Source organism: Panthera uncia (genome assembly GCF_023721935.1).
Source record: "Panthera uncia isolate 11264 chromosome A1 unlocalized genomic scaffold, Puncia_PCG_1.0 HiC_scaffold_17, whole genome shotgun sequence".
Lineage (NCBI taxonomy): Eukaryota > Metazoa > Chordata > Mammalia > Carnivora > Felidae > Panthera > Panthera uncia.
Window position 1 is genome coordinate 33438887 of NW_026057577.1, and position 13800 is coordinate 33452686.

Below are 13800 nucleotides of genomic sequence, written 5' to 3' on the forward strand. Positions count from 1 at the left end.
TTAAATGTAAGGCATTAGATTAGAATCTTAAGAACATGTAAAATTTAAGAATATGAAAATTATGTTTAAGAAATTTTGGAAATACTATAGTGATGACTTCCTTTATGAACAATTTTGATTAACTAACATGGACACATCACCTCTGTTCTGAGAATACTATTAAATGACTGCAGGATTAAAGTTGAAAATATTTACAAATGCAATCAATTCAAACCAATGTTGATTCAGTGAAAAGTACTCGATATGATAGCCTTTGCTTTGTTTCTACTATTTTAACCGAGTGTAGTGCTTAAAAAAAAAAAAGATAAAAATACTAAGTTTTATAAATAAAACTATAGTAACTGTTAAAGATAAAAATAGTAAGTTGTATGCTAACAAAAGTTAGGCTAGTTTAGGAAAGGTTCTATACCTTGTGTTTTGTAACCTCCAAATGAAACAGGTGGGTTGGAAACTTAACATAAGGCAAAGATGGCATTTCCCAATTTCTTTGACCCTGCTGTGATTTCTTTTCTTTTTTTTTTTTAACATTTATTTTTGAGACAGAGAGAGCCAGATCATGAACGGGGGAGGGTCAGAGAGAGAGGGAGACACAGAATCCGAAACAGGCTCCAGGCTCTGAGCGGTCAGCCCAGAGCCCGACGCGGGGCTGGAACTCATGGACCACGAGATCGTGACCTGAGCCGAAGTTGGACGCTTAACCGACTGAGCCACCCAGGCGCCCCAGACCCTGCTGTGATTTCTTAAAACCCAACACATAACTGTTTCTTTTCCCTACAAACCAGAATCAAATCAGTCATTAAACCCCACCAAGAAACCACCTCAAAAGAGGATTTGATTTCCACTACCCCTAAAAGAGCAAGACACATTATGAGGTGAAAATCAGTTACTTTTATTTACTGTTAAAACAACTTTATGAAATGATTTGCAACTCTACATGGGGACAAATGCTTTCAGCAGCTGGGAAAATAGCTACCACTGCATGGGAAAATATATGCAAACTAGTTTCACTGCCTGCAGACTAACTCTAGATCTTACTGCTCTCAGATGGCATCAGAGAGAAGCAACAGCCACTTCTGGCAAATGAGAAACAGCAGCAAAGTCCTGCAGTCAAGGTGTGATTACTAAGGTTGAACTGTTCATTCCACTAATCCTACAATTTTCCTACAATCATTTATCTGTGTACACATTCCTACTTCCTAAAGAATAAACACCTAACAAAGTGGTTATGACAAACAAGATAGCAATTCACATTTATATTTGTCTGTAAGACAAATTCAGCAACAGACAGTGGGGGAAATGGGAACTACTATAAAGTTACATCTAGTCCAGGTGATGAAGCCAAGATTATTCTTTCAATGGTGAGCCATCTAAGGAATGAAATTAAGTATTAGAACTCTTCTCACTTCTCTAGGAGTGATTCTAGCTCTTCTTGCAAAGAGCTGAGCTGCTCCTTTTCTCGGTCTTCCTTTTGTTTGAGTTCATCCAGCACAGCCTGAAATCTGTTCTTGAGAGCCAGGTTTTCGACTTTCATAATGAGATCCTCCTGTCGTTTTGCCCTATCCTGGGTCTCTTGGAGTTTGCCTTTCATATTATCAATCTGTTTCTGAATTCCCATGACCAGCTGATTGGTTCCCTCATTTTCTTGGTGCTGTTCATCTGATTCATTCAACTTGTCCTGTAGCTGTCTTTCCAAATCTTCCTCAGTGTCAATGATGTTTATATCTTCTTCATCTTGATGCTGGGTCTCATCTTCATCTTCACTGCTGCTGCTGAGGTCATTGAATATCTCCCGAAGCTCATCGTGTTCTAATGAGTCATGGCCCTGCCTGTGACCAGACATTCCTGGAGAAGAAATATCAAGGCCCTGATTTTCTGTTTCTTTTGTTTCATCTTCAGCAATTATTTCCCAACGAGTACTCACAGCTTCAGCATCTGTACTCAGCAACCGCTTCACTTCTTTCTCCACATCTGGAGATTCAATATACTTCTTCTTTGCTGTCTTCCGGAACCTTCTCTTTCTGACATTTTTAAGAGGCAGAGTAATTCCATGGTTCCATATAAACTTTTTCTCTTTGTCCTTATCCTTTTTCTTGCTTGCTTTGGGATCAGTAGTAGCAACTGGCTCTTCCACAGGAGGATAGAGATCACCATCGACTGTGGAGACAAGCATCTGACATATATCAGCTGTCTTGTAAAAAGTTTTCTTATCAATGGTTTTCAGACTTTCCATAACACACGGAAGATCTACCAATTTTGAGGCCAATGGGACCCGGTCCACTCTGACGATTCCATGACGTCCATCAGGGTGTAACTCAATTGTCAGTCTGTCTTTCAGGTTGACATGACCAGACTGTACTGCCCGCCTCACAGTAGAGGCATATTCTGGAGGTAGCCGTAATATAAACTGGCTCTCTAGTTCGTGAGGAGCATCATCTTTGCTCTTACTCATCTTTACTTCTTTGAGATTCACTTTTCTGACAATCACTTGTTGCACTAAAAAGTTCCAACAGTTAGAACGACCAGTTTGTTATGAGCTGAAATCTTAAGTACAAAGAATTTTAAGCAGAACAGGAGCTAAGCGTCTATTTTGTCTTAATGTTGAATCAAGGCCCAAGTCTATATGAATTTGTCGTGACTAAAAACCAGTTAGGTGCGTTTTAATCTATTAGCTGCAATGCAAGTTTCAGCCTCCAGATGCCGCTGCCGGACAATGCAGAGGGAGCTAGCTAGCAGGAAAGCAAATGGCGGCTTCTGCGGAATGATTTTCGACACAGTAAGTAAGGCCCAGCAGACACTCCCAATCCACACTCTCACGGAACAAAGATATTCAAAAACCGGGGCGCGGTGAGCTCTCTTCGCCTTGGGTACTTACAATCCAGTGACGATTATAAACCTAGCTTCTCCGGACAGGAGCTAACGGAAGAGGAAGCCACTCAGAGCAAGACGGCCGGGCGCCGAGAGTCTTATTCAGTCTCTTTAATCCTCTGTTTTTTCCGGCTCTTAGGAAAGTGATCCGCTACCGATTAGCAACGGAATGGCGGAGGGCAGGCAGGGCGAAATCTCGCCGAGAGCCGCAACTCGCAGAGCCTGAAGCGATAGCTGCGCAGCTCAGCAGGTCTCGGTCCGGGGCGGCAGACCGAGCGAAAAAGAAAGCACTACGTCATCCCGCCGGGCGGGAGAAGCGGCTGTGAGTGACAGCACGACTCAAGCGGAAGTGCGGGCTGCCCTAGCTTGCGCAGGCGTAGTAGTGCAATTACGCCATCCGGCGACTTGTCCTCTCGTGAGAATTTGACTTAACGCGATGAACGCGATAATATTTCATAGAGAGCTATTGCTTTGAAAATATTTAGAGGCAAAGCTTGCTAGAAAGACGTTAGACCCTTATGTCCCCCTTTCCCGCTCCGCTAAGCCAGAACTTTTACCGGTCGCCGTGGGGCCGGATAGCTCCTAGACTGCTGAGTGATTACCGGAGATAGGGCGTCCGTGCGGAAAGCGTCTTTGCATCTGTCTGGAACCTTTCGGATGCTTCCACACGGTATACCAATCTGAAGCAGATACAAGAAATTATAATTAACCATACAGAGGATTGTAAAGTACCCAAATCAGTGGAGTGAGAAGGAGAAGCTGACCACTATATAATTCTAAGTATATATTTTGTTGATTATGAAAATGCCCGAAGGGGACTCACGATTTAGGGACTGTGTTTTGAAGGACCCCAAGGGAACATGGGTGATTACTCTTTCTAATATGTTTGATGTAGATATAAACGTAAACAGAAATAAGTGTATGGGGGCACATAATCGTTTAGGACACAGTTGTCTGACAAGTGGTCTAACTATAGAAGAATAAAATTGAAATTTAATTAGGATTTTTTTCATTCCACGTCCACTATTTTGAAGCTTTTCTACTAGTCTCTTCTTTGCGTAGTGAGGTATTCATTTGCTTTTTTTGTAATATTTAGGCCTAAATATCTAAGAGTTTCCACTTGCTCCTATTCATTTCCATTTATTTTTTAATAGGATCAGGTAAAGTATCAAGGTCATTAAATTTAATCTGTCCTCTAAAATATGAACAGCTATATCTAAATTTAAAAACTCACTTAAAATGTGATTAACACTCTCAAAATTCGCTTTATTTGTTTAGGCACTTATTGTCTCTTTCACCCCAGATTGGAAGCTCTGTGATAATCCAGTTTTCAGTCTCCCATAGTCATCGTGTCCCAGTGCCTAGTACGAAAACATGGGTGACACCCCAAAAAATTTGCTAATTGAATGAAACAACTGACCCATCTAGAAATAGCATAAATATAGTCTAATTCCCATAATAATTTGTGAGGGAAAATATATTCTATGTCACCTTAAAATGAGATAGAGCCATGTTACATACATTTCTCTCTAGTCAAGGACAGTGCCAATTATGAGTGGAGAGTTTTGCTAAAAGTGTGTGTGAATGTGTCTTCTTTGGTTTAGGTAGACTCTGATACCTAATCATGAGAGGAAATTAAAACGGCCTGGCACCAATTTGGACTTTTTGTTAAATTTGAAGTAGAAATTAGGTTCTTTCAGATAACTACATTAGTTCTGTTGGTTCTATGATGTGTTGAAGAATGTTCACTGATATAACTATAATTTCAGGGTCATCTGTTTCCTTTTTTCGATGGTGAACTTTTTTTCAGTGTGATTATCCCTTAATTATACTTGGTTTTACTTCATTTGTAGCTATGAGTTTATTTTGCTAGCCTCTGCATGGTACTTTATTTAACCATATAATATGTAAGGACATGTCTATACATGTAAATAATCCAAATATTACTTTGCATTTTAATTGCCTGAGTTTTATGATGCTCAAATACCTTTGTCACAGAAAGTAACTTAAGATAAATTCTATGTAATTCTGATTTTCCAAAATTATTATCTATTTTAGTTAGTAAATCTTTATATGGAATGTTGTTGAAGAAAATTAAAAGGATTAACTGAAGTTTCCCCTCAGGTATCTACCTCCTTCAGTCCTGGAACATATTTTCTGCTTTTGAGTTTAACACATTTTATAAATGCTGTTTTTTGGGGGGAAAATTACATTGATCCTAAAACCAAGGGCTCTACCTCATCACACATTACCCTAATGTCTATTGATAAATATAGGTTAAAAAAAAAATCAAGTCCATTAGACATACAGGAACACTCTAAATTGATGAACGAATTATACTTCTGTGGTTGTTCCATGGAATATCTGTGATACTAGGAAACCAAAGATTTGGGAAGAGCAATAAATTCCCCAGTTAAATGCCTCCTTCCTTTAATAAAAGTAGTATCACAATCAGGCTAATGCTGTATGCTTGAAAATTCCCTTTAAAAATTTCTAAATGTTTTTTATTTATTTTTGAGAGACAGAGAGAGACAAAGCACGAGTGGGGGAGGTCAGAGAGAGAGGGAGACACAGAATCCCAAGCAAGCTCCAGGCTCTGAGCTTTCAGCACAGAGCCTGACACAGGGCTCCAACTCATGAACCATTAGATCATGACCTGAGCTGAAGTCAGACACTTAACTGACTAAGCTACCCAGGCACCCCTGAAAATTCCCTTTAGTAAACTTTTAATAAACTTTTAAGTTGCTTATACTGTGGAGGTTAAAAAATTATGAGTGATAAAATAAGCCCTGCTTATATTTTGGAGATCACAAATTACAGGGTAAGGAAATTTCAGACACCTCAGGAAAGTATACTTCTATACTGGTGTATCATTTTATAAACAGTAAAAAACAAGTTTATAGGGATGCCTGGCTGGTTAAGTCGGTAGAGCATGCGACCCTTGATCTTGGGGTTGTGAGTTTGAGCCCCACTTTGAGTGGGAAAATTACTTAAAAATAAAATCCTAGGGGCGTCTGGGCGGCTCAGTCGGTTAAGCGTCCGACTTCGGCTCAGGTCAAGATCTCGCGGTTTGTGAGTTCAAGCCCCGCGTTGGGCTCTGTGCTGACAGCTTGGAGCCTGGAGCCTGCTTCAGATTCTGTGTCTCACTCTCTCTCTGCCCCTCCCCTGCTCATTCTCTGTGTCTCTCTGTCTCAAAAATAAATAAAACATTTTTTAAAAAATAAAAAATTAAAATAAATAAAAATAAAATCCTAAAGGGACTCCTGGCTGGTTCATTCAGAGGAGCATCCAACTCTTGATCTCAGGGTTGTGAGTTTGAGCACCACATTGGATGTAGAGATTACTTAAATAAAACTTAAAAAAATGAAATCTTAAAAAAAAAGTTTAACTAAAATGTAGCAGTCTCCTGTATCAAGTAGGACGTTTTCTATAGAAAAAAAAGGCCAACCTAATTTACACTGATTTATTATTTTTTTAATATGAAATTTATTGTCAGATTGGTTTCCATACAACACCCAGTGCTCATCCCAACAGGTGCCCTCCTCAATACCCATCACCCACTTTCTCCTCCCTCTCACACCCCATCAACCCTCAGTTTATTCTCAGTTTTTAAGAGTCTCTTATGGTTTGGCTCCCTTCCTCTCTAACTTTTTTCCCCTTAAATAATTAGAAAATCTGTTATCTTAAAAACCAGGTGTTCTAGAGCAGCTCTGTCCAATAGAAATATAATGTGAGCCACAGATGAAAGCCACTTATGTGATATTAAATTATCTAGTGACCAGAGTAAAGTGGCAAAAAGAAATATGTGAAATTAATTTCAATAATTTGATTTAACTTAATTCAAATGATCATAATCAATGTAATAGTTATTAATGATATATTTTACATTCTTACTTTGTACTAAATCTTCAAAACCTGGTACGTATTTTACACTGACAGCACATCTCAATTTGGACTGGCCATATTTCAGATGCTCAATGGCCACATGTAGCTGATGGTTACTGTTTTGGACAGTGCCAGTGCCATTCTTGAAAGTATGGCTCCCTCTAGGCATGATAGAATCATGACCTGGCACAAATTGTTTTTCTCTTCCTAATTTTGGAGAATGATTATTTATATTTTTTCTGTTATTCTTTCAGCTTTGTCCTTATCTTGTAAACTTCTTAAGTCTCTGCTCATAAGAATTCTGCCAGCAGTAACCAGGGAGCTTCCTTCCTTGTCCACGGTAAGTTCAGAGAGTGGCTTCCTCCAACCAAAGTTTGTCTTTCAATGTGATTGGACCAGTTTAGACCATTTACCTATCCCTGGCTCAATAATAGTCACCTGGGGAATACCCTGAGCCTGTGATTTTCAGTATGATGGGGAGGAGGTGACATTTGGTAATGTCTGGAAACATTTTTGATTGTCATAACTGTGGGGGTGGGGTCTACTGGCATCTATTGTGTAGAAGCCAGGGATGCTGCTAAATATCCTACCATATGCAGACCAGCCCTCTTCCCCACAATAGTTCCATGGCTCAAAATAGTACCATGGTTGAGTAAGCTTATTAAGTCTGTATTCCTAACTAACACTGACAAGGGGAATGAGGTTTACCATTATTGGTTTAGATCTATCAGTATCTATGAATAGGTTTAGCTTCCTGTTTCAGAGGGTGGGCCTCTAAACTAAAAAAGGAAATGTTAGAAGAGAGCAAAGGGCATAGACAACTTAGTCCATATGTACTACTTTAACAAAATACCATAAACTGAGTGGCTTGTAAACAACAGAAATTTATTTATAAGTTCTGGGGGCTGAGAAATCTGAGATAAAAGTGCCAGCAGATTTGATTGATGTCTGGTGAGGACTTCACCCTCATGACCTAATCACCTCTCCAAAGCCCTACCTCCAAATACCATTATACTTGGGATTAGGTTTCAACATATGAATTTTGAGGGAACACAAATACCGGTTTATAGAGGCCACCAGTAATATCCATGAAAGAGCTGATTATTTGAGGGGTTATAATAATATATATTTAATTCCAACAAAGATTCAAGTGGACAATAAGCACATGAAAAGATGCTCAACATCACTGATTGTTAGGGGAATGCAAATCAAGACAATGAGATACCACCTTACACTCATTAGGATGGCTACTATCAGAAAAACAAAATAACAAATGTTAGTAGGGATGTGAAATATTTGAAACCTTTGTGCATTGCTGGTAGGAATCTAAAATGGTATAGCCACTGTGGAAAACAGTGTGGCATTTCCTCAAAAAATTAAAAATAGGGGCACCTGCATGGCTCAGTCAGTTAAGCATCTGACTCTTGATTTTGGCTCAGGTCACGATCTCACGGTTTGTGAGTTCAAGCCCCTCATTGGGCTCTGTACTAGCAATGTGGAGCCTGCTTGAGATTCTCTGTCTCTGTCTGTCTCTGCTCCTCCTCTCCTCATACATTCACTCTCTCTCTCTCAAAATAAATAAACATTTAAAAAAATTAAAAGTAGAATTACCTTATGATCCAGCACTTCCACTTCTGGGCATGTACCCAAAAGAATTGAGAGCAGGGTCTCAAAGAGACATTTGTAGGGGTGCCTGCATGGCTCAGTTGGTTGAGCATCTGACCTCGGCTCAGGTCATGATCTCATGGTTCATGAGTTCGAGCCCCACATCAGGCTTGCTGCTGTCAGCCAAGAGCCTGCTTTGGATCCTCTGTCCCCCTCCCCCCGCCCCTCCTCTGTTCATGTTCTCTCTCTCAAAAATAAATACAACATTTAAAAAGGGACATTTGTACACCCATGTTTATAGCAACATAATTAATAGTAGCTAAAACTTAGAAGCAACCCAAGTTGCCATCAACAGATGAATGAATAAGTAAAATGTGGTCTGTACATACAATGTAATGTTATTCAGCCTTAAAAAGGAAGCAAATTTGGGGGTGCTTGGGTGGCTCAGTCAATTAAGGGTCTGACTCTTGATTTTAGCTCAGGTCATGATCTCGTGGTTCGTGAGATTGCTTACAGCAGAGAGCCCACTTGTGATTATCCTTCTGTCTCTCTCTCAACCCTTCCTTCTCTTCCTCCCTCTTTCTCTCTCTCTCAAAATAAATAAATAAACTTTAAAAAAAGAGGAAGGAAATTTTTACATATGCTACAACACAGATTAACTTTGAGGATATTATTCGGTGTAAAATAAGCCAGTCATAAATAGATAAATACTAGTTGATTCCACTTATATGAGTTATTTAGAGTAGCCAAAATCATAGAAAATAGATGATGTTTTCCAGGGGCTGGAGAGAGGGGAGAATGAAGAGTTAATAGGTAATGGGTATGGGTTTCAGTTTTAAAAGTTGAAAAGTGTTCTGGAGATAGATGGTAGTAATGGTTGTATAAGATTATGAATGTATTTAATACCACTGAACTGTGTACTTAAAAATGGTTAAGATGTTAAATTTTATGTGTATATTACCACAATAAAAAAGAAAAAAGTATATATGTATTTACAAAGTGTGGACAGTCATCAAATATAATAATCACATAATTACTGGTGATTTAAAATTTTTATCAGTATTTTCTACTTTTGTATAATAAAAAAACTTGTTATATTGTAGAATTTACAGTGAGAATGACTTTTGTGATGAAAAATTATTTTTATAATGGCTAATTTCTTGAGCAAAAATTTTTTAAGGAAAAGAAGCTTCAGTGGTGTATCATCTTCAAAAGGAAATGTCAAGAGGGAAAATTGTGTAGGAATTCTTTTAAGTCGATTTGAATTTTAATAAATTAAAGCATTTGGTTTAAATTTTTCAGAAAGGCTAATTTCTTATACTTTGTCAAAAAGAAATAATGACTCGCAGCCTCTGCCTAAAATAAGTCCTGGAAATAAAGCAAATACAGTCTCCTGACTTTGAGAAATAACACGAGGTAGATATCGTACCAGGCCTCTGGGTGCCGCTGTCTGCCAGTCCGTAGCTAGAGTGAAACAAAGCAATCCATTGGCATTCTGACCCAGCGATCCCCGCCGACATTTGTGGAATATATCTGGAGTGGACTTCTTACGCCTTCTCTTCCACCATCTTTTCTAAATTTCTGCGTCAGGAACATCAGGATGTTTAATGACCCGGAATGAGGCGCTGCCTTTTCTCTCCATTGTACCTTTGTAATCCGGGAGCAACCATGGCAAGATGTATTAGGATCTGAGAAGCAGCATCGAGAAGAGATAAGAAAGAAGTCCCCCACAGGAAAGGCACACCGTGCGCAGTAAGCAGTTTCCCTTACTGTTGTCTTTGTTCAGCCTATTGAAGTATGCATCAGATGTGCTGCGAGATTCTAGAAGAAAAGGCCGGTGGTTTAAAAGTGGGGAATCTGGGCAAAGATGTGACCAGAACTATGGGTGAGTGCCGGGAAGCCTCTTTCCTGCCAGAGAAAGGAGCAGGGAAGAACTGGAGAATGACAGACTAGATCTATCAGATAATGTTAAAGGAAGTCTTTAGGCCCTTGAATCTGAAACCCTCACTGGAAACCCCATGAATGCTTTTCATATAAATTTATTCATCCTGGATATAAATAATTTATGGTTTTTAATACATTTTGTTTTGGAAATTGTGGAAAACATCTTAAAATGAGCATAGTTCATTCTTAAACCCCAATATGTTTGGATGCTACAAGTAATTCTCTATGGATTTATCACATTAGTTTCAGTAGCCATTTCCCCAGTCCCCACAAGTAAAAGAGATGACTAGGGCAGGAATGGACCAGAGGAGCAGAACTGCCACCAGTTAGTGGTAGGGAGGGGTAGGAACAGCTCGTGGCAAGATGAGGGAGTTGGATGCTAATGCCAGTGCTGCCATACTGAGCCACAAGAAGTACAGCAGAATCTGCCTACAGGAGAACCTGCCCTCCACCACATGCTCTGCATTCTTCAGGGGGACTCTACTGACCTGGATGACACTGTAAGGTCGAGATCCCCTACACTTACTACAGTCTCATATAGCATATCTACCATCTAAAAGTGACAGTACCATCTTTGATTTTTGGAGTGCAACAGATGCATCATGGAGTAGAAGAGAAGATTGGAGGCAGTTTAAGGGCCCCTTTCAAGATCCTGATTGAAATGGAGGTTGAGAACTACAGTGCTGTGCAGGTGACTTTCAGCTGGGTGTCTAGTCCTATTAAAGGCAAGAACTGTGGTTGCCCAAGCCAAAACAATGGAGAGATGAAAGATACAGAAAGTAGTAAACACACAGTCAAACAATTTACTTCTAAGAATTACTATGCAATTCTTTGTAAGCTACAGACAGATGGAATTCTAAACTGGAAGCAGACCATGAAATACACTGTCACCACCGGAGCCACCAAGGACAAGCTGTCCCTCTCCTCCAGCATAAGCATCACCCTGCATATCACCACCGTCAACAAAAAATGCTTGTTTTCCAGCAGACCTCTTTCTGCAGTCCAGGAGAATGGGAACACCTGCTATAAGTCTCCATCTCACACTTTAATGCTTCTTACCCAGATGTGGGGCCCTGTGCACCTATTTCTTCCTGGCCAGCAACCTGGCACTGTGTGCACTGTAATCCAATGTATCAGTAGGTGCAGAGCATGATGATGTTCACTGCAGGCTCCTTGTGATGGCAAAAATACACAGGCAGTGCTGTGGCAGGAGCTGCAGCCAGAAGTCATGCCCTCTTTGATGTGGCACCATGCTCAGTGCAGCTGGCTACCTGGTCACGAAAGTGACCAGCTGGAGAGCTTTGCCTGACTGTCTATCATATGCTTCAGACCAGCTAATATGACTCTTCAACCTAGGGAGGCACAAGAGTGAGATTAGCACCATGGCACTGTGAGCAACAGAGATGTTGCTCTACAGGGGTTGCTGGTCACTGCATACAATACCAACAGTCATCATGCTGCACCTGGTCTTTGCAGAAGTTGCTGCCAGAACTCAGCAATGGCCTGGCACCAGGTGCCAGGCAGGCAGAGCTACAATTTTACCTGCCTGTGGCCTTGTCCTTGATATCTGTGTTCTTCTCCTCACAGTGACTCTGGCCTTCACCCTGTTTCTGTGGGGCTCCTCCAGCCCTACTTTCAGTCTGGTCTCTGGTCCAAGCCTAGATTTGGAGATGCTTCTACTTCAAGTGAGATTTGCCCTAATTCTACAATCTTTGTGTGGCTTCAGATATTGGAAAGTCTTAATTTCTTGAAGTAAACCCAAGATACATCTTTTAACTGCATAGTCTCTGTGGTGCCTGCAGTGCAACCTTAAATATACATTGGATTCAAATGTTTACCTGTGAGTTTTAACACTTTTATTTTGTAATATCCTGTTATAAATCAACCCTGATTGGTTTTTTTGTTGTTGTTAAATAAGGAGAAGCTCTGCAAGTTCACTTTCTAGTTTCTGTGTGTATTTTAATTTCTTTCACTAGCTCAGACAGTCCCTTTGGTGAAAAGTTTGTTTCTATTAGTGTATATTCTAAATACTTATATTTTCTGCTAAAAAGTCCTTTCCTTGAAATATTGAAGGAGGTTTGCTGAATCTTTAAGCCTTTGGGTTCCATATACTTGTTTTGAGAAGCTGAGAAACTATAGATTTGGTTACACAGGAATAGATATTCTCTTTCTAAGAACTGCTCTTGTGGCCTTTGTTTCCTTTATTTCCTTATTTTCTGGGCCCTTCTCAGTCGTGTTCATGGGTGGACTGCCAGTATCTGGCCAAATTTGTTCCTGAAATGTTAACCTCTAGAATGCAGAAAACATTCTTCCCTAACTTTTGGGTAAATCACTCGGAGCCTCAGACATTTTAATTAGTAACCTTTTACTAATTTTGCAATGAGTAAAAGAAGGAAGGCAATCTAGTTTAAAAATCTTGCTCTTTAAGAAAACCAGCTTCTCTTGGGGGAATATTAAGTGTGATTTTAGGAGAATGCATATTATTTTAATGGCCTGTCTAAAAATAAAGATGTGGCCATGTCCTTTTCAGTTTTGAAGAAGAATATCACTACCTCTTATGTCTCTTAAATTTGAAGTCTTAAATTAGATACTCATATGACATTTTCCAGTAAATTCTAAGAGCCCAGTGTTATTTTATTCAAAATACATTACCTTTGAGTGAATTAAAGATCTTTTAAAATCTACATAATGCAAACACTTCAGAAAAGTGGAAAAATAAGGTTAGGGATAAAACACATTCTTTGAAATTCTAAGGTTTCTGATATTGAAAGCACAGTGGAAATGAAATGGGACAGTCCAATTTTTAAATGTCTAGCTTACATCCTAAAAGTTTATTTATGCCTTGGGGCAACTGGGTGGCTTAGTCAGCTGAGGGACCATCTTTGGCTCAGGTTGTGATCTCAAGGTTCCTGAGTTTGAGCCCCACATTGGGCTAGCAGTTGTGCAAGCTGCTGTCAGTGCAGAGCCCGCTTTAGATCCTCTGTTCCCCCATCTCTCTCTCTGTTCCTCCCCTGCTCTATCTCTCTCTCAAAAATAAATAAACATTAAAAGAAAAAAATTAAAAGTTTACTTATCCTCCAGTTTTTTTCATCCTCCAGTCAAAAGGCAATTGCTCTTCTGTGTGGCCTGAGAAACTGTCAAATGGTCAAGCTGTAGTAGCATATTGGAGGTATGATTTTGTCACTGTGATATTACATGAATAACACATAGAAAGCAGATAGCTTGGAAATAGGGGGATTCTACTGTATATTGCAATTTAGCAACAGTTAGATGTGATTAAATAAAAATACTACTTTCTAATTCTCATACATATTTTGTAAAATGCTTAACTATTTCCTTGACAATAAACTAAGACTTAAGGAAAGATAGGTCAGGTTAATGAGAAGGGAATGTTTAAGTATTACCTAGGAGTGTAGTAACTGGTGAGGACTCTGGGCGCCGCTGTTCACCAGTCTGAGAGAGAGAGGCAGCATGCGCGCGCGCACACACTCACACATTCCC

General features: G+C 39.7%; 2 protein-coding genes across 2 annotated transcripts in view; one reads left to right on the top strand and one right to left on the bottom strand.

The window, feature by feature from the left end:
* Positions 1-12050, top strand: part of LOC125935209 (protocadherin-7-like) — a 69959-nt gene extending 57909 nt beyond the window's left edge. The window contains 7 exon segments of the mRNA XM_049648875.1: positions 2670-2844; positions 3005-3187; positions 4144-4229; positions 7005-7090; positions 10895-11419; positions 11656-11875; positions 11878-12050. Coding sequence (XP_049504832.1) covers positions 2670-2844; positions 3005-3187; positions 4144-4229; positions 7005-7090; positions 10895-11419; positions 11656-11875; positions 11878-12050 — 1448 coding nt within the window.
* TAF7 (TATA-box binding protein associated factor 7) lies at positions 866-3170 on the bottom strand. The gene has a single exon (XM_049648510.1). The coding sequence runs from the start codon at positions 2447-2449 to the stop codon at positions 1400-1402; it is 1050 nt and encodes a 349-aa protein (XP_049504467.1). The 5' UTR covers positions 2450-3170; the 3' UTR covers positions 866-1399.
* Positions 12051-13800: the final 1750 nt, after the last annotated feature.